At 40.1% G+C, this 25,693-nt stretch overlaps 1 protein-coding gene and 2 long non-coding RNA genes across 3 annotated transcripts in view; 2 read left to right on the forward strand and 1 right to left on the reverse strand.

The window, feature by feature from the left end:
• Nucleotides 1–7,922, reverse strand: part of waca (WW domain containing adaptor with coiled-coil a) — a 32,921-nt gene extending 24,999 nt beyond the window's left edge. The window contains exons 1-3 of the mRNA XM_031320374.2: nt 7,654–7,922; nt 7,422–7,452; nt 6,330–6,522 (exon numbers count right to left, since the gene is read on the reverse strand). Of these exons, the coding sequence (XP_031176234.1) occupies nt 6,330–6,522; nt 7,422–7,452; nt 7,654–7,694 (265 nt within the window). The 5' untranslated portion in view covers nt 7,695–7,922. The remainder of the gene's footprint in view (nt 1–6,329; nt 6,523–7,421; nt 7,453–7,653) is intronic.
• Nucleotides 7,923–10,905: 2,983 nt separating this feature from the next.
• LOC118494382 overlaps nt 10,906–25,693 on the forward strand; it is an 84,488-nt gene continuing 69,700 nt past the window's right edge. The window contains exon 1 of the long non-coding RNA XR_004896515.1: nt 10,906–11,178. This is a non-coding gene — a long non-coding RNA (uncharacterized LOC118494382). The remainder of the gene's footprint in view (nt 11,179–25,693) is intronic.
• On the forward strand, nt 21,651–23,904 carry LOC118494383. Its single transcript, XR_004896516.1, has 2 exons — nt 21,651–22,006; nt 22,658–23,904. It is a non-coding gene; the product is annotated as an uncharacterized LOC118494383 (long non-coding RNA).

Here is a 25,693-nt window from a genome sequence, read left to right on the forward strand (position 1 = left end):
TGATGGTACAGCGTGAGCCTCAATTGAGAGAGGAGAAGCATGTCTCTGCCTCAAGATGTCTTCCACTACTACTATGCGTGTCATCTTTAGAAAATAATACCTCCTTAAAAATTTGCATACAGAGCAGACGCTGATGGGGAACCCAACGACATCATGAAGCCCGTCTGCAAACAGTGCTACAAAAAACGGTGTTGTGCAAGGGAGTTAACACATTGAACCTTTCTAAGCACCTCAGTGACCGACACCAAGACCTCTTCAAGGTGTACAAAACATGACAGCTTAGCAAATAAGCTATCTGGTATCGTATCATACAGGCGTGATGAGATCTCGTCCCACGATTTTAAAACGTGGTATTTCTGCCGAGGTAAAAAAAAGTTGCCAGTACACAAGTGCAGAATTACGTCTGTACTACCAAGGACCGATTCAATCAGAGAGCACGTTAGCACAAGCTTCTCTGTCCTCTCTGCACGTTTCACAGCTCCAACACACGCACAGAGCTGCAGTGCAGACGGAGCGAGACCACGTCACCTCTGCAGCTTGTTCTCACAGTGAGTCCCGGCAACGCCAGTAAAGCGGTCGCAAGTGTGGTTACAGTTTTTAAAACTTCAAGCAGACTTCCGAGACACAGGCACAACAGTGGTCTCTATGCCCTGGTGAGGGACTGACAGGCTGGAGGTTGTAGGGCAAGGCAACTTTATTTCTATAGCACATTTCAGCAACAAGTGCTTTACATTAAACATTAAAGAGCAATTAAAAATGGTCATGAAAATAAAAACTCAAGGCTAGAATAAGATACATATACAAGAATAAACGATACAGTACTAAACATTTATTTGATTTAATAGGTTGCAGGGAGGGGTTTGGGAGGGGAGAGGGAGGCAATTTATTTTGTGTCATGTGTAAAATGTTCTAAATAACTAAATGTTTTAAGTAAATAGGATAAATAGGTTTGGATACTTTTTTACAACTGAATTATTATTTTGTTATTACAGAGGCTAAGTACCGGAAAAACCCTACCCACCACTTTTAAGACTGTTTGTGTGGCAGCATTTTGGATTCCCGGTGGAATCGGTAAGTTATGTGTGTAATGTTAATATGTTTGGATTTTTGGGTACATTTTCCAAACATAAAGTTTATTGCCTCGTGCTGCTAACACCGCCAACTGCGGCACAGAGCTTCAGAGAGACGAGGATGATGGCGGGGGGGCAGGACGGTTGTCAGATCTGTGCAAAACACCGGGACAAAAACACTGACGAGTGATGTTAATGCATCCCCTATTATTTCATCTTAGGTAATTAGTGTTAATTCCATACATTCAATATCGAAGCAAAAAATTGGCTTTTGTGTGTCTGGTAACAAAAACGTTAGCTGACGTGAGTAGCTCGTTTTTTTTTAATACATACATGGAGTAGCTAGGTAAGCACATGTGTCCTCACAAGATGGCACCCCCATACCAAAATTCATCACAGCGACGTCAACTTCACATTCTTTGTCAGACAGAACAGCCAATAACAAAGGCACACTTCCACCGTAAATTAAGCAAACATCGCCAATAGTGAACTGCCACTAGTTAAAAAAAGTGATGGGGTTGCTGTAAAGTAAAAACAATTGCAAGTTTGTCGTTTTGGATCTAATATTGAATAATACATATTAACAACATTTGATCCAATAAATATAACCATATATTATCAATTTACCCTATCCCTATGAAATTAAAATAAAATTTAGAAAAGATTTAATTGTAAATGTATTTTGTACACTCTGTGGTCTCATGGTTTTGCAACAGCATACTGTATGGCCACGTGTCTCATCGGGTCCTCTTGTTTAATTTACAGAGTTCAAGTGAACCTACCAAGCAATCAGCCACAAGTTAGCCTACCATCAGTGGTGAAATAAGTATTTAGATCCTACTAGTACTAATACCACACTGCAAAAATACAAGTAAAAGTCCAGCATTAAAAGTATTCAATGCAAAAAAATCCTACATGTGTTTTGTGTGCAAAAATATTAATTAGTAAAATAACTAGTAATTAAAGCTGTCAGATTCATGTAGTGGAGTAAAAGTAGAAAGCGGCATGAAAAGAAAAGACCCAAGTTAAAGTAGAAGTACCTCAAATGTGTACTTAAGTACAGGACTTGAGTAAATCTATTTAGTTACATTCCACCTCTGCCTACCATTACCATCACTTTTAATTAACCCAAACATACCTGCCCTGTTACAAGAGCACACGTGCACAACAGATTTATGGACAAGCAGAGCTGTAGACACCTACATGGATGTTACACCCAGTTTATCAGTGCATCATGGGAGATGCAGTCTTGGTGTTTATTCTGACCACACTGCAGAGAGCCTTAGAAGAAATGGTTACTGAAACAGGGGAATTGGACATGTCCCAAATGGTTGGGATCACGACAGACAATGCAAGCAACAACCGTTAAGCCTTCGGAGACCTCAATAACTTGAACCTTGCTGTAAATAAAGCCTTAGACATTGACAGAGTGGCAGCATGTCTGTCCAGCCTGCGTAGAACGGTCTCAGCCTCCTCTAGCTCAAACAAACTGACAAGATTGCTGTAAAAGAAACAAAAAAAGGCACTGCAGGCAGCAGAGCACAAGCTCATTCATGATAAGCCCACCAGATGGAATTCAGCTTTCAACATGGTGGACAGGTTCTGTGAACAGCAGCAAGCAATCTGTGCAGTCCTGGCAGAGAATCGCAAAAAATTATCACCTCATGCCCAAAGACAGTGTCTCGGAAACAGTGAGGGATGTTCTAGCTCCTCTAACATATGCTTTGAGTGGAAAGAAAGCTCCAACTCTCTCCTCGGTCCTGCCTCTACAATGGAAAATATAACTCCGGTCTAGCAGACAGAGACTCTGACTAACAGTACAATCTCAGAGAGTGGAACTCAAAAAGACCCCCACTGAAATACTCATGAATGTATTGACAGCCAAGTTAAATAGATACGTGCAGTGGAACACCCACTTTCCTGGTGGAAAAATCACGAGAAGAGCCTGCTCAGTCGTACATATTTTACAAAAAGATATCCGTGCATTGCAGAATGCATTTTTAGCACCTCTGGTATCATTATCAGTCCAAGGCAGAACGGATACGCATACAGCTGAAAGAGGAGCATGTGGACATGCTTGTATTCCTGGCCAAAAACCTCAACAGGCAAAGGGCCTGTCTCAAACATAGACTTGATATCATAGGATAATGGGAAGAGTGCAACGTGCATGCTTACTTGAAACTAAAAAGTGTTCGCCACATACTGGCTAATTAACTAGCCTGAGGTCAACGCTAGCAATCAGTAAACAGAAATGTGGTGGTGGCTGGCGTTACGGTCTGTGCATGTGCGTTTGTGTCGGCCCACCCCCCCGAAGCTCCTACGTGCAGACTGCAGAGGAACAGAAGTAGCTGAAGCCTCACCAAAATGAAGACTGAAAAACAGAACTATTTTGGTACAAACATAAATCCGCTACGTGGCGGATAGCCCTCTGAGATTTACTCAGCAAACGGAAAATCTACCTACATTTGACGCCTGGTAAGTATTCATTTCAGATCCTGATCGCACAGTGTTGGGATTTGTTTTTGTAATAATGAAAGCTCTTAGTATTTATTTATTTATTAGGTATTTTTTGCATATGTCAGTATCTGAAGCCTTAGACACCAGTCAATCTCAAATATCTCAACATAAAATGCAACACTGTCTCATAAAATCTGTACACAGATTCCCTCAACTTTATTTGTGTTCCTTAAGGTCATATATGCTTGAACTACAAAGTAAACCACCGACTGGCAACATCTCTACTGGGCAAGGAAAACTCCGTAATAGTGTACTGTACATCCTCAATTGTTTTGAAGTCTCTTGTAGACAGAGACATTGCACACAGAGCAGTGACTGCTGCAGTTCAACATTAGTCCTACAAATCTTTTATCAATGTAGCACAAAAACCGGCTACACAAAACATCAACTTCACACAATACGCTTATGTTAAACTAAGATTAAGCCCCACGTCAAAAAAATACAGCAAAAGTATACATCAGACCGGCAATATGTCATTCAAAGGAGGCTCTCATTACCACGCCCCTTTCTGTGTTATGCATTGACAGCAACAGTGTAAACAAAAGGAAGTTAAACATATCTCCAAGCTGTTACTTTAAACACGTTTTAAATTAATAGCGCTATGCTGTAGAATTGCTTTGTAGTTGGTTGCACCAACCATACATCCCAAAACCCTGATCTCAGACTTTATCCCTTGCCATGTCCTCAAAAAGATCCTGATAGCTGGGCTTTGGCTCCAAGCTATAGACCAGACTGGCATTGCCTGTGCTCCTTCTTGGGGAAAAGAATCACATCAGGAGAGAAACGCTGTTGTGTAGCAGGTTAAGTGAGAATTTTAAACTGAGATTTAAGGCTCATAAGATACGTGAATATTCACAGTCAGTGTGGTAAATTGCTAAATGATGTTGGTGACAGTTACTGATGGATAGCTAACGGGATAGCCTAAGTGGGAGGCTGCTGCATCAGGGTTTGACATAAGCAAAGGCCCGATGGCCTGGGGCCAGTCAAACAGTATGTATGAAATAGTTTGTGCCAATGAAAGTCACGAGTCAGTTCTTTGTAATGTGATGCTAACGTTAGGTGCAGCACTATTTAACGATTAATTCGCTAACAACAAACGACCGCTGGCACACGCAAGAGTCCACAGATGCTTTGGACGTTCGGCAGAGGCTGCAGCAACTCAAACCCAGCCAGACCGCAGCTGGTGCCCGCTCTCCTCCTTCGCCGGGAGCTAGCTAGCTAGCTAGTAATATTACTGTACGTCGCGGTCCCTCAGCCTCAGCCCGACAGCAGCTTCGGTCTGGCTGGGTTAAGGTTAACCCTTACCCTTTAAAGTAAGCTTCCCCAGTGCTGCGTTCAAACGCTGTCGGAAATGTTAGTCATTTCGAAATAAATGCTTAAAATAGCCCAGTAAACATGGCTAGGGAAAATTCAGGTTACTAATATAAACACGAAGAGGAAACACACTTGTTACCAGGTGGCTCCTGGTATAATAAATAACATGTAATAAAATACTTTTACTTTAAATAGGCCATCTAATATTAGCCTCATAAGAACACCTTCTCGTCATATATTGGCAAAATAGCTATGTTGCATAATTTAAGAACAATAACAATTGTTTGTGTTGTTGACTGGCCCCATATATATATACACACACACACACATATACACATATACACACACACACACACACCAAAACCATATCAAAAAAGTTATCAATAATTGCTCTTCTTTAACCAAAATACACAATATTAATTAATTAATTACAAAGAAACTATACTGTGTACTATACAGTGAAACTATGGCCACACTCTGGCCTTTCTACGCAAATTAAAACAAGCATTATGCATTACTGTATGAAACTATGAATATTAGAGTGCAAATCCAACTTCATTGACCAAAATGAATATTTGTAGCAGAATAGGCTTTTTGTGTGTTGTTTGGATGAATCATTACAATGTATATTCGATATACGAACGTTATGTTGGACACTGGCTACATATACAGTAGAGCTGCGCGATCTTTTGACCAAATACCTTGATATCGAGGCAATATTGTAGGGTTGACTATTGGTGCTTTCACAAAATATTTACATAAATTGAATAAATACACATAAATACAATGTGGATATAATGACTAAGTGGGTTAGCTAGAACAGCCTGGTAAGTTCAGAAAATTACATCACTTTACTGTAATGCAGGTTGTAAAACCAGGAAAAGACAACACTTGGGTCATATTACGATATCTAAAACTTAAGACGGTATCTGGCCTCATATATCAATATAATATTGATATATTGCCCGGCCCTAACATACAATAACAGTTACAGCAGCATCACACTGCAGTCTCCAACTAAATCTCAGTGTATAGATCAAACAGCTGGCTATTAATAACAGGTTGATTAATTACAGACAAAATTTAGCCTAACAATAGTGATCCAATCAAATATGTATGTCCAGATAAGCATTATGCAGCCACTGTGTTTGGTTATTGCTCCACTACTGTGGAAGACTGAGGGGACACGACAGCGATCAACCTTAATTTATTAAGGTATCGTAAACGCTCAGGTAAGGTCACAAAATAAATATTAGACATGTGTATGAAACAAATGTTTGTTCTGACAAGATATTTCCTTCAACGACTAGATGAATACATTACAAAGCTTCAGAGTTGAAGTGTCTTTCGTAACAGCATTATCTGTAGACATTTAAGTAAAAGTTTTAATCCAAACCTATTTTGGTCTCAATAACCACTTTGTCTCACCTCCATCCCTGTCTCTGGCCCGGTGCGTATGGACAGCCTTTGCTCTGCTGTGCCCTGTGCTGTCGATGTGTTTGTTTTCAGGGCTGTCAGACCTCCTGAGCATTTTGCAGGGAGGAGTGACATCTGAGGAGTCTCGCATCTTTTCATGTCTGTGGTCCCCTCCTGGATGGCTCTTGGACGAGTATTTGAGAGCCTGTAGACAAAAATCAAACACCTCACTACAATCTAGCATCTTGTACGTACAATGATTTCACCCTTTAATCACCATCACAAGGTCTCTCAAACCAGCGTTACACTCTTTTTAAAGACCATGTTTTGCTGTTCAAAGTACTACAATGTCAAAGTACTTATGCATCAAAATTTAAATATTTAAGGAATTCATTTGCGGAACTAATCTCTATTCATGCAGATAATTATTTATAACTTGAAAGCAGCAGATTTATCTCTGTCAGTTATTTGTAGTGCTACATTACTAAATAGCCATATTAGCTATGTTAGTATAGCTGTAGCAGTTTCTTACTTGGTAACAATGTAACTTACTTGTGTAACCTTTACTGACATTTTATAATTTCTGATAATGATTGATAATGATTAAGTAAACAGAACGTTTTATCAGACAACCTAGTATTCGCATTCGTCATTGCTTATCAACTATATTTTGAATGTAATAGTGCATACGTTGTTTTGCAGTTTATATTTTGAGCACTTTGATGTTTCGAGAGTTTAGTTAGCTATACCCGTAAAATGACAGATTGAGATAAGGCCCTTATCGGACTGGCTAGCAAGCAAGCTAACATTAACAGGCTATCATTAACGTTAGCTTTGAGCTGCAACAAAACTCGCCTGTACCTTTTCCAAAACAGCTGAATTCGACGAATACATTCAAGCTATATTGTATTTGCCTGACAATATCTACGTTACGTAAGTATTTGAAGCCTTCGGACGGCAATTTTAAACAAAAGCATTTACTTTTGACGTTATTTTCCGCACCGAATGGGGCCTGTTGTGCTTCCCAGAAGCCTGAACTAGAGTGTTCATTTTAATCTTATTTGCTGCTAGCAAGCTAGCAGGCTACAGTTAGCCAACAAGTACCTGATAGGGCTGAGAATCTCTTCGGTCGCACCTGGAAATATAAAGAAAAACAGTTGTGAGTATAAACCTTCATATGTCAATGTTGAGAAATAGTTGAAAGTGCCGCAACAACTGAACGTGCAAGTTTCCAGACACTTATTTTGGTTACAGTAAAAATGGCGGATTGTCAAAGCGTAGCTACGAGGAAAAGGAACATCTGAATAAGTAACGTTAACGTTAAAAAGATGTTTACCCATCGCCGAGTCTCGGTTGTTTCCTTGCATACATTACCATCAATGCCGTGTTAGTGTGTTTGGAGTGGGATGTGAAAGATTGATAACGGTACTATATATTTTCTAGTTGATTCAGCGACCTAAAACCGTCAATTATTTCAACCTAGCTTGTGAGTATTTCAATGCTATCGGCAGCGAACTGGTCGAAAGAGCGCCCTCACTCAGTCCATCTCCCACTCAGACACACAGCAGTGTCTCTATATGCCCAGAAAATGTAGCAGTGGAACTGCGCGTAGGGTTGCCAGATATTACACACTCATCAGTATGGGAAAGCCATTATAAGTTACTGGCTCCTAAGAAAAGTTTCATGTAATCATATTATGCCATGGTACCAACACTAGGTGCTGTTCCATGTTGGTTTATATATGGGTAACTTTACGTGTTTTGATTTCAGTCAGCTAGCTATCACTATTACATTCACTACAATATTAGAATATATTTAAATACACACTGAGATTGTAAGACAAACAATTGGAAGAATGGAGTATTAAAACCTGTAGTGTCTTTCTCAGCTGTCTGGATTATGACTTCTTCCATAATATTTCAAAGAAGTCGAGTATTTGGGAAATATCCAACAAATACATAGATTGACAAATGTGGGTATTGTACAGACCTGGCAACCGTACGATGACAACATCCGGGACACACACTGGCTGTAGTGGAGCAGTCTCAAAAACTTGTAAACCCTTTATTTGTGCTGTTGTGTTCGATTAATTGTAATTTTCTATCCACAATTGTATTTTTAACTGTTCAAATAAATCACACAGTTAGTCCATTTGCAAACAAGGGCTGTAGATATCATAAGGTTTTATAAGCCAATAAAGGCCTACAGCTGGTCTTATTATACATCCATGCCTACAGCAGGTAGTGACTTGTTCTCTCCTGACATCTAGTGGTTATACTGTGACATCGCAAGCAACATTTATCTAGAGATCAGCATAACAGCAAATCTCTACATGTACTCCCATCGGTAGTATACACAGTATACCACCAAATTATTTTATGTTTTTAAGGGCCCAATTTCCATTGTCACATTAAGCATAAAACAGTAGTAAGAGTATGATGAGAGGGATGATATACAAATACAGTGCTAAGCATAAGTGAATACACCCATGCTAAAGTTGACTAAAAAGAGGAATAAAAAATAATCTTTTGGAAATTGATCTTAATGCCTTAATTAAAAAAATAAGGAAAAATCCAACCTTTAAGGACACCAATTTTCTTTGTGAATGAATAATGTATCATAATCACATGCCCTTCACCATACCTAGATATTGGCATGGTTTTATTTTAGCCTAATAGCTGGTTTGATTTGCATTGAGAGATGATTTTATAGAAAGTACCCCATGCCCATCTCTAGGTATGGTGAAGGGGATGTGATGATGTGGGGCTATTTTAATTCCAAATGCCAAGGGAACTTTATCAGGATGCATAGTATCCTGGATCCATGAAATAACTGGCCTTTAAAAATAAAGATCTGCCTGCCTCTATGGGGATTTAACATAGGGGTGTACTTACTTATGCCCCCTGTATTTTAAGGAAGAACATTTATTTATTCACGATACATTATTCATTCACAAAGAAAATTGGTGTCCTTAAATGTTGGATTTTTACTCATTTTTTTAAATTAAGGAATTAAGATCAATTTCCAAAACAGACTATCCAAAAGATGTTTTTTTTATTCCTCTTTTTAGTCAACTTTAGCATGGGTGTATTCACTTATGCTTAGCACTATATGAGTATAATGATAATTTGCAAGTCTACTCTTAGGCTTTTGAAATGGAACAGTGTGTGCATTCAGAGTAGTCTCTTCACATTTTGTGGCTTTGACCAGGTTGTATTGATACTACGAGTGAGTATCTGAAGCGGGCTGCTGGGCTCCATTGTTCCCAGACAATATACCCAACATCATATCCCAGGCTGAGGACAAAAGAAGCTGCAGTTCAGCATTTTGGCACACAACTCACTTTAATGTGGGGACAAGGGGGCACAAAAGGAGGTACTTCTATTGTTTGCACATTTCTGGAACTTGTTCACACAGACAGACACACGCGTGCATACACACACACACACACACACACACACACACACACACACACACACACACACACTTTTTTGCTGTCTGGTGTCCACTTATTTGTTTGCTGCATTTAATAAAAACAGAGTTTATGAGTGCAAAATTTCTCAGGATCAGTTTCAAGTTTTTATTTTTCACATATTCAACACATGTTGTTTGTTGCCCCCTCCAGTATTGTGCTTGACATATATATATATATATATATATAAAAGAAAATATATAAGAAAATTACAACATATACAACAGAGAAAATATATACACCGAAGTCAAGATATGTACAAGTATGAATTATGAGATATTAAATATATTGCAGATATTAAATATGCTGCAAATATTAAAGGGACACTGGGGAAAGAGGTAATTGTCAACAACATCAGAGGTGTAGTCTGCTAGGAACCTTGGCAGTGTCCTTGTTCAGTGGTCAGTAGGATCACCACACTTGGCTGTGACTGAAGATACACTGGTCTAACTTCAGCTATTTCAAGACACATTTTATTTATTTATTATATTTGTAGAAGAATCAACTTTACAAAGTGCCTTTTCTGGTCTTTGACTAGGCCTACTTGCTGCACTATGTCTGAAGATGACCTGTAGGGGGAGGTATCAAACAACATTTCTCTATCTCTAGTATTTAAACAAAATGCAGCTGAATAAAATATTGTTTCTCTCAGGACCAAGGTATAACTGACAACACATTAAATTATCTAAACTACATAGGTGCATCAAAAAACCTCAATGCAAAAAAATGTCGAGGATCGAGCACATAGAAGGCTTAAGCTTGATAGATGCTCCAATATATGTGCAAGTGCAAATATAAATTCTGTTTGAAATTGGGGACTGTCTGGCCCAACAGGCATAACATTGATGAATAATAATAATTTGACACAGATCTCCTTTAAAACTATCATGCTGTCCAAGTGCGTTTGTTTTGTTTTCTCCTGTAGGCGGAGAAGCGAATTTAAGGCGGAGGAGTTTGCGGATGATTGGCAATACCTTAAGCCAATCAAAATAAAGAACTGAAGGACTGAGCACACCCTCATAGAATACTGACAAATGAACGACCAGAGTGGGCGGCCTCTGTGGCAAAAGCCCTGCACGGCACAGATCTCAGACCAGTTTTGTGTTGTCACATATCCACACGTTAACGTTGTGTTTAAATAAACAAACTGTTTCCATATCAGCGCCTTGAGAGACCACTTTATCCGTCTTGGAGAGTGGCACTGCACGGCCGAGGCGTAACATTTTGAAAGGTTGTGTTCAGTAGATAGCCACAGAAAGCAGGGATCCGTTAACACACCGCGATTTCTAAAGTGGAGAATAAAACTACTGAAAAGTTTTGTTATCGAAGGAACCATTGGAGTACATTGTGAGCAGCAAGAAGCCATTCAACTCCGACCGCCGGTGCGAAGTGAGTAACTTTACCAACATATTGTCTAACGTTAACGTTAGCTAAAAACGTATCTTTACAATTGTGAAGCGGATGAAAAGACAAGGCAGTGGGGATTTTCGTAATGAAAAAGTCGAAAATATCGTTATGAGTTTACGGGGAATGCAGAGTATAATACAAACACTCACCTAAAGACAGAGCAATATTATTAACGTTAGACTTGGTTTGTGTGGTCCTCAGCTGCTGATGAAGTAACGTTAACCCTAGCAGCGAACTTCTGTTATTGCTAGCCAATAGCTAGGTGCATGATTCTTCACTAGTAAGACGTATTTAAGTACTACTTGTTTCAATTGAATTTCACCAGACATATTGTGGGATGTTTCCGAGGGAGAGTTAATGTCGCTTTAGTGTAGTGTTAAAGTAATGTTTGGTAATTGCAATGATAACATACGAAAGCTCCAGTAGAACCTCTTATAACCCCACTGCTTAGCCTAGAAAACAAAAGGAAATACTAGTCTAGGTATGGTAACATAACCAAATATCCTCGTGTCACAAACCTCAACACACACACACACACACACACACACACACACACACACACACACACACACACACACACACACACACACACACACACACACGTGTTTGTTTCACTATCTTTGTGGGGACCCGTCATTGACATAATGCATTCCCTAGCCCCTTACCTTAACCATTACAACTAAATGCCTAACCTTAACCCTTACCCTCACCCTAACCATAACCTAATTCTAACCCTAATCCTAAAACCAAGTCTTAACCCTCAAACAGCCCTTTAACCTTGTGGGGTCCAGCATTTTGGGCCCCACAAGGCTGTGCAGACCCCACAAGTATACTGTATTCCCTGGTTTTTGGACCCCACGAATATAGTAAAACAAGCACACGCACACACACACACACACACACACACACACACACACACACACAGTTTCTCCTCTCCAGGAAGTACAGTGTGCCATGTACTATGGCCAGAGGGAATACATAGCCCTTGTGCCCTGCAAAGTCAAGTGTGGTGACACGGAGCTTGTCACTGGCTGACAGCGCCAAGCCTCTAAGCTGGCAGCCTACTAGGAGACTCAGCACTTGGCCAGCTTCCATCATATCCCATTTGTTTTGCATAGTTAGATATTATAATGATAGGGGAAACCATGTGTTTTTGACTTTTCTTTCATAACCATTATTGCTTGAGGCTACGTTATGGTGTGAATAAGCCCTTGTCACATGAAATAAGACCCTTGTGTCTCTTTACTTTAAATGCATAATAACACTCTCAAAAGCCATGATATCATTTGTTTCTTGATGTGGTAACAATTCAGAGAGACCCAAGATGTCAGTAACGATAAAAAAATAATAATTGAAATTCCATTATTTTGCATTGGGTCATTTATTCCCTGTGGCAGAATCTGCATACTTCTTGAATGCAGACATGAGTCATCCTTCTGCAGAAGTGCAGGACTTGATGTTTCGTCGCTGGAAAGAATGTTGCAAGAATGCAATGAGCAAATGTGTTTTTAGTGGGATGAGATGTCCTTTCCTCTGAAGCGTCACATGAATTCATCAGCTGTGTGAGCAGAGTTAGCAACTCCTTCACCTGAATACATCAGCTGTGTGGGCGGAGTTAGCAACTTCTTCAGCTGCACGGCTTCCGGGAAGGCTGCTCTTGTGTTTCCTCGGCTATAGCTCCTCAGTGATCCCTCCTCGATCCTCGGTCTTCGGGGTAGAAATAAGGGCTTGGAGATGGCCTTCGCGGAGGAGGGACAGTGCCACTTCCGGTTTAGCCGAGGAGCTTGCTGTTTACAATGTCTGCATCATGTCCCATCATTCGTTTACATATTTTTGTTGTTGATCTCCTCGTCACTGTTATGGTGCTCTGGCTGTAAACGACAGTGACAATTACCTTTCATTCCATTGTATTTAAATGCCACTGAGGACTCTAAAGAGAAACGACATTTCTCTCTGTAAACTCCAAAGCCTCAATGGCATGTCTTCAGTATTGGCCAGCCCCTCTGCTCTCACTGGGAGTAGCCTAGTTCTTCTTTTAAATTGTGCCTAGAAAAAGGTAAAAGGTCTGTTGTCTGTATTCCAGCTGGGCAGCGAGGTGTGCCTGTTACATGAAAACAGATGCTTGTTTCTTGATCGTTGGAGTGCTGGAGTGTGTATATGGAGTGTAGGCTACCGAGGTCAGGGTGGGGTCGGATGCAGCGGCTCAGACGAGGCCCAGCGCTTTGCCCTGCATTGGTTGTCTGAACAGGTGTCTCCGAGCTGCAGCGCTGCATAGCTCACATTCCCAGGGTTTTGTTCCTGGCGTGGAGGGTCACCGAGTAGGGGAGGGAGGTGTGGGAACTAAGAATGCTATGTGCACAAGGCTCCACTCCCAGAATTCATCCGAGCAACCTGCTGATTGAGACAAATGCTTCCTGTCATTACAACAGCGCAGCTTGTGTTGATAAGAAACCTGTCCGCAGCCCATTGCGCTGTTCATGGCCAGGGACAAAGAGTTGGCTTCAGCAGCAAGGCTATTTTCTTGGGGCTTAAGGGTGGGTAGGATATAGTGGTTAAGACTCTTAATCCAAGCATTAGTTTGGATCACTATCAGCTCACTCAAAATCACAGGGAATCGCCTTGTCTGAAGAGAAGTGAGGTCATTTTAAACCTCATTGTTTATTTCACTCACCTTCCCTTCTTCCCCATTCCTTAAAACACCTCCACAGATCAAAATTTGAAATGCCACACAGGGACTAAATGGATCCTAATTTGGGGTCTAAGGACAAGCAGTAGGCAATGGCACTTCTCATTTTGACAGCCTGGAATACAACAATTAGAAATACAGTATCTGTTCCTGCATGAATGCAGTCATTCTGGTATCCTAGTAAAGAAAAAGACTAGAGCAGCCAGAGAACTGAAAATTGAGCTTGTCAAATAGTTCCGGCCCCTCTCAACAGTGACTGTGTTTCAGCAGCATTAGCTTGTATTGAGTCCTCTGCCTCTTCATCAAGCGTTGAGTGGTTTCTCAGTTCAGGTTTCTGAGTGCTGCCTCCTGACACATTGAGGTGAACCTACTTTACTACCAGGCCAGCCATTGCTAAACTTTGCATCATATGAAATATGTATATATACATATACTGCTGCAGTAGCTTAATCCAGTCCAGTTATAAAGTCTATAAACAGACTGATTAAAACATATTTATACTGAATATGTATTAGGGCTGGGCGATATGGAGAAAATCAAATATCACGATATTTTTGACCAAATACCTCAATATCGATACTGCAACAATATTGTAGGGTTGACTATTGGGCTTTCACAAAATATTTACACAATGAGATTTTTGATAAATAATCATCAGTAATGTGGATATAATGACTAAGTGGGTAAAGGCAATTATTAGGACAGTTACAACGGTCTGGTAAGTTCAGAAAATGACATCACTTTACTGTAATGCAGCCTTTAAAACCAGGAAAAGACAACACTTATGCCATATTACGATATCCAAAATCTAAGACGATATCTAGTCTCATATCACGATATTAATATAATATTGATATATTGCCCAGCTCTAATATGTATACTGTATTTGTCTGAGGTCTTAATTATTAGGGCCTACACTTGGGCAAAGGGCTGGGCGATATGGACAAAAGCTAATATCACAATATTCTTCTTGACCAAATACAGTGATGTTAATATTGCGACGATATAGTAGGACTGACAATTGGTGCATTCACAAAATATTTTCACAATGAGTTTAAAAAAAAAAAGAAAAACTGGATATAATGAGTGGGTAAAGGCAAATACTTACATCTAAGTCTGTTAAGTTCATAAAATGACATCACTACACCGTAATGCAGCCTTTAAAACCATAAAAAGACTACTCTTATGCCATATTACGATATCCAAAATCTATGACGATATTTAGTGGTAATATTGATACATTGCCGAGCCCTACTGGGGCAGAGTGTTGCAGTCCATATTGTAAAACTGAACTTTGAGTCAATCTGCCTTGGTTTATTGCTGACTAATGACTCATCATCAGTATTGTTGTGTTGAATTAAGCAACATATAGGACAGGACATCATTCCATTCATCTATCCTACTGTTCGTGCACAGTCACCATGTTACTCGATATTATCACTAATCTCAGTTGCGAGTCTGCAACGGACTTGTGAGCCTCCTGCTGCTCTGCTGATCCCACACGGAGAGATTAAAGTGATGTACTTGGCAGGGTCTCTGGCAGGGTCGCAGATGATAAGCATCACCAGAAGTGATGCTGTGTTGTTTTGCCCCTGCCTGGCCTACAGAGGTGTAGGGTTTCTCCCAGCTTCTGCAGTGCTGCGCTGGAATGGGCCCACCCAGCAAATGGCTGCCATCAGACACCTGCGTTGGCTTAGTTATATTCCGTCTCCAAAGCTGTGCTCGCAGTGTGGGCACGCTGCCCTCCTGACTCACTGCAGGCTGGCTTTTGATGGAGAAAGCAGAGAGGCTGAATGAACTGTGGTGACATTAATAAAAGTACTGGGTGTGGGAAAGCAAGCTGGCTCTGAACTCTCAGGGAAAACGTTAAGCCATAATGTGTTACTGTATAGGTCTAGACGTGAGTGGTCTGGAAGTGCACTGTAATGTTATAGTACACTGTTTCATTGCCGTTTTAAGGCATACACTCTTAAGAAGTGTAAAGCTTCAGATGTGAAGTACAGTAGTCCTCATTTAAAGTAGAGATGGCCCGATACCATTTTTTGCTTCCCGATACCTGAACTTGCGTATCGGCTGATACTGAGTACCGATTCGATACCAATGTGTCATATATTTTAACTGTATACTACTATCCCTGTATGGATGTGATATGATTTCTATCTTTGTTGTTGGTCTGGCTCAGGTTAAACTCTTTGTGAAACATGAATGCCACAGAACTTTCTTTTATTATGCAGTTTGACAGTCAGTTATAACGGAAAAAGAACATAAATAAACTACTTTAACGTAGATTTTCTTTAGGGCTTTATTACGTGGTATCGGATCGGTGCATAAACTCCAGTACTTCCCGATACCGATAACAGCATTTTAGGCAGTATCGGAGCTGATACCGATACTGGTATCGGTATCGGAACATCTCCAATTTAAAGTTACATATGTAGGTTAACTCTGTGGTTTACATTAAAAGCCTTGGGCTAACAGGAACTCGTACTACAAGCTATTGCTGTGGGAATAACATACACAAAATGCCTTGATCCTAATCTTGCAAATTTGAAGTTTTTAAAGTCCATTGTTTAAAGCTAAAACATTGCTTAAAATGAATTGTTTAAAACATTTTTTTTCGACAAACAAGTGGAGACATACTTTTCAGTCTGTAACAACTTGTAACCAATTTGTCAGTAGTTAGTGAAGGCTATGGCCTTACATAACGAGGCAATGGGTTCACTTGACTTACGTCAAGCTTATTTGTCAAATGTTTTATTCATGAGGGGTTTCCATGCATGGCCCCTGCCTAGCATTACTACGCCTATTCCCCTTATGGCTGCCCTGTGAATAATTCAACACAGCTTACTTGGAGCGAAGACAACCAAAATAGGCCAAAGTGTGTACTTGTTTGTGGCTCTGTCCAGTAAATCACAGCAACTGCAGAGGATTTGTGTACTTGTAGGTAGTATTTATGTTAGTAGTATGCTCATGGAAAATTGACTTGATGACTTCTCAGAATGAATGTCAAGCAACCAAGTGCAATCAGTTTGAAGATATGCACCATCAGCATGAGAGGATCTTTGTCACCTGTCAATGATGGATATCCGGTGCTGTATTTATGGACCATGATGTTGTAATAGCCATGTATCTTGTGTTGATATTTAGAGTGCTTGAGGAGCTTGGTTACCATACACTGGTCCTGTGACTGATGTTTTCCTTCCTGCCTTGATCTCTAAAGATGACAGGGACAGTAACTTGACCATGCCGTATAAGATATAGACTGTTATTCATCTAAGGGTCATTAGAACACAGTAATGTTGTAACACACACAACATTACACGCTGCCACCATCTGCTCCTTGCCTGTTTCTGTAAGAGACTTTCTCACAAAAACATAGCATTTTCAAGTCTAAAAGTGCGTTCACACCGAGGCGTTTTTTTTTTTTTGCCCGAATTCGGCTTTGGATTACATACAAAGTCAATGCAAATACGTGACTAGAAGCAAATTTGCGGTCGGCGACGCAAATGATGCGGCGCAAACATGCCAAATTTTTGTCATTCTCGTATCCTCGTGAGTTCAAATATGTCAACATGAGCGATCATACTTACACGGTCCTTTTGAAAACAAAGTAATGGTCGCAGGTTGTAGAGGGTAAGGTCATATAAGAAATTAACATTCAGAAGAGGATTATTGAACCTAATGTTGGATGTTCATTTTCTTGTTTCATACAGTGTTTCCCACAGGATGTGACGGGGCGGCGCGTGATGCCTGGGTTCAGCAGTGAAATAGTCAAACGAAGGTTTATGAACTACTTTTTGAAAACAATGACAACAAACAGTACCAGATAATTTAGAAAGAAAAAAACTATTTACATAAACAAATTAGACTAGAAATAACTATCTACATATTTAACAAATTAGACTAAAACATGATACAGATGAAAATATTGCGACACTATGCGGCATCTGACACAATTTCAGGGTACTTATTAGTGCTGCACGATGTGAGGAAAATATGTGATATGCCATAGCGTTATCGCGATAATGATATTACTTGCGATACATAAACCGATATTGAAATGTACTCAATTCTGCCTTTCTGCTGCTTTCAGTATTCTGCTAAAATACAACAAGTTGCTCGTTGAATTTAAAACAAATGAAAGTGTAGCCATGATGTGCTTTCTCAATGAAATCAGTTTGTTTTGTGCCAAATTTTAGTTTTTGTTGCCGTTTGTGGAGCCTGGGCTGTCTACAGAGGCCGTGTTTTTTGTTGTTGTTGTTGTTTTTTAAAGATAATTTTTTTTGGGCATTTTAGGCCTTTATTTCCTCAGGACAGATGAAGACACGAAAGGGGAGAGAGAGGGGGAATGACATGCAGCAAAGGGCCGCAGGTCGAACCCGCGGCCGCTGCGTCAAGGAGTAAACCATATGTGCGCCTGCTCTACCAACTAAGCTAACCCGGCCACAGACCATGTTTTTTTTACAGTGTGTTCAGGGGACAGGCAGCCAAAAAAAACGCGTGACATCGCTTAGAGCACCTTTTAAAGGAATAGCAGGGCCAGCATGTGTGTGTGTGTGTGTATGTATGTATGTGTGTGTGTGTTTGTGTGTGTGTGTGCGTGGGAAGTGTGTGGTAGAGCTAGTGAGAGAGTGACGGTGATTAGCTTTGGAGCAAGTAGCGACTCATAGTGGGAGAAACAAAGTGTCTCCCCTGTGCTTTCTGACCACGGTGGGAAATCTGTAGCAGGAAAAGTTAAACCTCTCCCTGATTTTATGTTTACGGATAAGGAGAACTGGAAATGAGCAGGTAGAAATGCAGGGCTACCAAGCCACGGCCAAACGCCGTGCTTCGCCACAAGGTGTATTTTTTGAGAGGTGCACGTCCGGCTACGACGTAGGGTAGGTATCTCAACGTACCTATGTATGTAGCCACGGCGTCGATTTAACACAGAAGCATAAATCGGCCTTAACTAATATGGTGTGCTGGCTTTTTTGTGACGGTGGTTGGGGTCTTAGTCCTTCAGAATATTGCTGATTAGCCCAAGAGGGTTTTCTTTAGCTGCCTGTTTTCTTTCAGCTGGCAGGGACTCCAGACAGCAACACTGGTTTTAACAGGCTATATCCCCTCTTTGTGTGTTGGGTGTCTCAAGTAGTGTCAGCTATAGCTCTATACAGTTGTTGCTTTGTCTCCTGCCACCTCCTTCTGTCTACATGCCCCCTAGGGCTGAATTTTAATTTGCCTGCAAACATGTCTGCCCCCCTTAACTGCCTCTTGACTGCTCTCAACAACACGTAAATGTTTGATCGGGAAAAGGTCTGTGTGCGTGTGTGTGTGAATGCAAGTTTTTGTCCCTGAACTTGAAAGCATGTTCTTAAGCTCCTGCGTGTACTGTATATTTGGGTGTGCGTGTATCGGACAGGCATTCATTCTTCGTTAGTCCACTTGGCCAAATCTCTGTCTATTCCCTTGTTGCTCATTGAGTGCAATTACAGCAATTTCACTGTGAATACTTCTTCACAACAGCCTATTAGAACCATTAACTTTGCAATCTTCACTCTTTTATGGCTTGGCCCACGTGATTACACTATTCAATCTGGATGATGGCAGACAAGGGGATAGGATTGTGAGATATCTAAACCAATGGGACTGTGTGTGCTGTACTCTGTGCCCTGTATATCATGTAAGTTATTTTGTTTAAAAATGCCCATTATCCTCCCCTATGTTAGACATTCCTTACATGTCCACTGACAGACGGGTATAGTAAATAAGTAATTCAGTGGTAACTCTAGGCGTATTAATCAAACAGTATAAGTGACGATTAATTGAAAACTAAGGGGGTAAAAAAATCAATACTATTCGAATGCTGAAATTACTATTCGAATGTGACTTTTTTTAATAAATATGTTGGCTAACGTTAGCTAATCTTCCTCTTCTCGCCTTGGCCTACCCGCATGTGTCACTCATGTCACGTCTTATGAACAATAACTTACCGGGAGTGAGAAACACAAGGCATTGTGAGGTCTAAGATAACTTAGTTATACATTACAGAGCTAACATTACGTACCGAGTAACGTTAGTACACGGGGGAGTGACAGGCTGCGGCTGGAAATCGTAAGAAGGACGGGAAATAGTTTTAACATGACTTAAAATCGACTTCCACCGAGCCAAAGTGCTTAAGTTAACATTAGTTAGCTTGTTCTAGTTTTCTAACTGCGTCGCGAGGTACAGTAACGTTAGTGTAGCTGTGAGCTTCATGAAGACAGCTAAAGGTAATGTCAGCTGCCCTACAGCTGTCAGAGTTAGCTTCTACTTATATATTACCTTCTAATAGCTGTATCGTCAGTAACGTGACAATCTGCAAGAAACAGGTTGCTTATAAATCACTAAAATAGTAGTGACAGCACCGTTTGGCTTAGTTATTAATGCCGTTAGCATGGTTTGTTACTTACCTAGCTAGTTTATGACAAAACGTTTCAGCTGTGCTTTCTAACATGATGTCATTGTGCTAACGGAGCACCGTTAGCATTTACAACAGAGCTGCTTCACTACACTTGTTAGATAATGTTTCATTACAGAGTTCTCTCTGTGTGCTCGTGGTGGAAAATGAATGTAAACAAAGTTGCGTGCAGGTCCCCTCAAGGCCAGACTAATGTTGGAAGCCCCTCTAGTCACTAGAGTTACAATTACAAGCATGTGGTTGTTGTTACACGTTCCGTTCACTAGACTCTAGTGGACGGAACGTGTAACAACAACCACATGCTTGTAATGCCATCGACAATATATAAGCCTTAGTAGTGTAGTACATATTATTTTACAGGCTGCAATTGAGCATTAAATATTCGAATATTATTCGAAAATGGAAATTCAAATGGAATTCGATTGGTATTATAGAGGAAGATTGACAGCTCTAGTGTCTGTTGTCTGGAAACATTTTGGCTTCAGAAAAGATTATTTAGAACAACGTGATTAATTATTGTTCATTTATCGTTATCGAGGTAAAATGTGCAATTAATTGTGATTTTGATTTTAGGTCATATCGTGCAGCCCTACTGAGTAATAAGGTTTTGTCAGATGTGGTGGACAAAATAAGACATAAACATAAGATTTCTGCTATGGTGGCAGAGAGCGCTTAACACACTGCAGCTTAAGAAAAGCCAAGGATAGACTGAACCCTTTAAATAATTTACAAAAACAACATGGTCACATAAAAAATAAAAAAAAAAACCCTGCTGGAAATAAAAAATAATTAAGAGACATCCACCAGTTGAATGGATATATACATGGCATAAAGAACTGTGTTACAAATACAGAAAACACAAGTAAATGAGTCTGGTATGACGAGTAGCTTATGGTGGCTAATTTTAATCAGTGTTTCCCCTATAGCTAATTGTGAAGGGCTGTACCGAATACCATTTTTTGAGCTTCGAAGCTGCGGTTCTTAAAAACTGTGAATATTCAAAGCTTCGGCAGCAGCGGCGGGCTGGGGTGTGTCAACATTTGCCCCGAAGGCAGTGGAGAAAGAGAGAAAGAACAGAGATGAAGCGAGTGTTGAAGCGACTTTGCTTTGTCGTTGCAGGACACAGTTCACCTATTGCAATACGGACAAATGAGTGTGATAGCCGCGAACGTAGCTTCCACGCAGGGTTGCTTTTCTTCCTAGAGTTGAATCGGACTCAACTTTTTACTGCAGGCATTCAAAACACCTGCGTTTTTGCCGGACTGTCTGACGAGTGACGACTGACGCAGCTGTAACCCCGGTTACAGAACCTTGTAAAATAGATCTTAACTAGAACTAAATTATGGAAACGTTAATGTGGTGGGATTATCTTATTTTAAAATATATAGCTACGTGATTAGATTTATATTTCCTTGACGACCATACTGACATAATTAATATTTAACAAAGGGTTCAAAGGATTCCTCCTAGTTAACGCCTCCCCCATTCAGCGGATGAGTCCGTGTGAGCAGGAAGAAAAAATAGTTCTTTTGTTCCAGCCATAGACTGTAGCTATATAGAAGGTTCCAGCCGAAGTAGCTAGCTAACGCTTGAGACACGGAGCAGAGAATAGATGATCAAATCAGATTAAGCAAAGACCTGTAGTGGTTACAGTCCTGCTGCCAGTTGCCAAAGATAAATTCATGGTGAGTTGACTATGAAGCTTGTTGAGTTAATGTAAATGTAAATATTAGCGTTAGCCGCGCTAGCCACGCTAACCGTGCTACCAAAGGCTAACCATGCTAGTGGTTGCTAGAATTAGCTATTCATGTTATCCTAACTCAGTTGGCCACGCTAGCGCTGGTCCATACTGTGCTGGTGTCGGTCCAATATTATATAGCTAGTAATCCCATTTTGGTGGTTGCAGGCTTATAGCCTGCTGTAGCTATTATTCAATAACATTGTGTGGTGAGCACACCCATGGTAATGCAACTTTTGAGCAAGGGTAATGTATTTACAGAAGTTATGTTCTATGTGAGTTAGTGTTAACATGTTTTATTAACCATACTGTGATTAGACTTATCTCTTTCTAGTTTAATATAAAGGAGTTGAACCTAACCTATGCAACAGTTGTGTATGTAATTGCCACAGAGATGCCTTATTGATTTTCAGTGAGATACGAAAACATGGCAAGTTGTTAAGGGAGTGACCATTTTATTTTGACAGATTACAGTCGAATGATACAATGTGTTAATTCAAATATAGAAAAGCATTATCAACAGTGCTGTAGTGACTTTAAGAAGTATGTTTGAACTATATAGTAATGCTTTTTTTTTTTCTGGCTTTGTGGATACAAGGCCAGGTCGTCGTCATCGTCTTCTTCGCCTTCTTCTCCCCTTTTGTCTGCTCTCGTCTACATCCTTACTTCATTCCTGGGTGTCCTCAGCGGTGGTGTGGAATTCTACGAGACATTGGAGTCTTCAGCCCAGCTTGCTCTGTTGTAGAGAAGTGTCTGGTCCTGGAGTGGCGAGCCAAACAAGGAGATACTGAAATAAAAAGAGGGAAGAAAAGTGGTAGGACAATAACATTTTGCTTGCCCCACACCGAGTTTGAAGGAGACAGACATTGTTACGCTACACTTTAACGGTCAAAGGATACAACACCGCAATGGATGGATTTTCCCAGTAACTCACTGAACTGAACTCTTTGGTCATTGTCCTATCAATACTATAGTGATGGATTTGTCATTGAAGTCATAGCTCTAGAATGTGTTGTTGAGTTATATCATTACTCTGATCGTTACAGGTAAAAGCACAGGTTAACGTGACGGGTGACACTGAGGTTTCATGTCATTCATTTTCATGTTGATATACATGCAAGTTTGTTATTGGTATTTGATTTTTGGGTTATACAAGGAAAAGAGAGTACCGAAATAGTCAGAGGATCCTCTTGTTTAGGTAGAGGCACTATTAAATAGGATCTATAAACCCTAATATAAATCAGTAAAAAGAAAAAAATAATGAGTGACTGACTAATAATACGGAACTAGCGTAGCATTACATCTTGAATCTAAATAGGGATATGTAAACAAACTAAGTACTCGCTTGACAAGTGGATTCTTAACTAGATTTAATGGAAACAAAACCAAAAAATTCTTAAGGGTGTTTTATGGTAATTCTACATATGATGTTGCACCTGTGATGTTTTGAGAAGAATACTGTTCTAAGAAAACCGGTTGAATGAGAGAATAGAGAGAATTAAAGTTTATTTCCTTACCTCTTCAAACTTACCTATTGAGTTGTGTCTTGTCTCACTCTTGCTGCAGATGCCCATTTCTCCTGAGCGATCTAGATCTTCTGAGACGCTCGGCTTGCAAATATTCATGTTAACAGACTGGCTACTGTTTGCTAACTTAATGCAAACCAGTGTTGCTGATAGCTACAGTTGTGTTCAAAATAATAGCAGTCCAACATCACTAACCTCAAAAATCTAATTTTTTGGTAAAAGTGATATTTCAACATGGCAAATAACTTACTAGTAAGTGTTGTAGAGTCATCGAAAACCAACAGACCCAACAGTCATCACATGCATGCTGCTCATTCTGTGTAATTGAATCTGTAATTGAAAGGGGCATGTTCAAAATAATAGCAGTGTTGTGTTCAATTAGTGAGGTGATTGATTCTGTGAAGAAACAGGTGTCAATTATGGGCCATATTTAAGGAAGGAAGGAAGCAAATGTTGTGCATGCTGGTTATAGTGCATTTCACACTGAAATACTCAGCAAAATGGGTCGTTCCAGACATTGCTCCGAGGAACAGCGGACTTTGATTAAAAAGTTGATTGGAGAGGGGAAAACATATAAAGAAGTGCAGAAAATTATAGGCTGCTCAGCCAAAATGATTTCAAATGCCTTGAAATGGCATCCAGAGCCTGAACGACGTGGGAAGAAACGGTCAACTACCATTCGAATGGATCGAAGAATAGCCAAAATGGCAAAGGCTCAACCAATGATCAGCTCCAGGAAAATCAAAGAAGACTTAAAGTTACCTGTGAGTGCGGTTACGATCAGAAGAAGGCTATGTGAAGCAAGGCTATCAGCTAGAAGCCCCCGCAACATCCCATTGTTGAAAAAAATACATGTACTGAATAGGTTGAAATTTGCCAAAGGACACATTGACTGGCCAAAGGAGAAATGGCGCAACATTCTGTGGACTGATGAGAGCAAAATCGTTCTTTTTGGGTCTAGGGGCCACAGACAGTTTGTCCAACGACTCACATGCACTGAATTGAAGCCACAGCACACTGTGAAGACAGTAAAGCATGGTGGTGTAAAAATCATGTTATGGGGATGTTTCTCATACTGTGGTGTTGGGCCTATTTATCGCATAGCAGGGATCATGGATCAGTTTCAATACATCAAAATACTTGAAGAGGTCATGTTGCCTTATGCTGAAGAGGAAATGCCTTTGAAATGGGTCTTTCAACGAGACAATGACCCAAAACACACCAGTAAGCAAGCAAAGTCTTGGTTCCAGATGAACAAGATTGATGTTATGGAGTGGCCAGCCCAATCCCCAGACCTCAATCCCATAGAAAACTTGTGGGGTGACATCAAAAATGCTGTTTCTGAGGCAAAACCCAGTAATGCAGAGGAATTGTGGAATGTAGTTCAATCGTCCTGGGCTGGAATACCTGTTCACAGGTGCCAGAAGTTGGTCGACTCCATGCAACACAGATGTGAAGCAGTTCTCAGAAATAATGGTTATGCAACTAAATATTAGTGCAGTGATTCAAAGTAAAGCAAAGCCTTGAGACATTTTTCAGTTTATACAGTAAATGTTAGAGTTTGTAAAGAAAAATGCAAATACTGATAACTAGAGCTGTGCAATATATTGATATATCAATATCGTGATATGATACTAGATATCGTCTTAGATTTTGGATATCGTAATATCGTAATATGGCATTAGTGTTGTCTTTTCCTGGTTTTAAAGGCTGCATTACAGTAGAGTGACCAGACTGTTCTAGCTGTTCTATTATTTGCCTTTACCCACTTAGTCATTATATCCACATTACTGATGATTATTTATCAAAAATCTCATAAATATAGATGTATACATATTTTGTGAAAGCACCACTAGTCAACCCTTCAATATCATTGCAGTATCGATATCGTATTTGGTCAAAAATATATTTGATTTTCTCCATATCGCCCAGCCCTACTGCTAACAGCCTAATATTCCTTTTTCTTCACTTTCTGTAAGGGTATAACACAAACTTGATCAATTTTGGTCATGTTGTGATTTGGAATTGAATGTGCAGTGTTCCCAATGCATTGATATTATGGAATTAAAAGCTATTCTAAGGATTTTGAGCATTATTCACTTTTTTAC

This window comes from Sander lucioperca, chromosome 23, assembly GCF_008315115.2.
Source record: "Sander lucioperca isolate FBNREF2018 chromosome 23, SLUC_FBN_1.2, whole genome shotgun sequence".
NCBI classification, from domain to species: Eukaryota; Metazoa; Chordata; class Actinopteri; order Perciformes; family Percidae; genus Sander; species Sander lucioperca.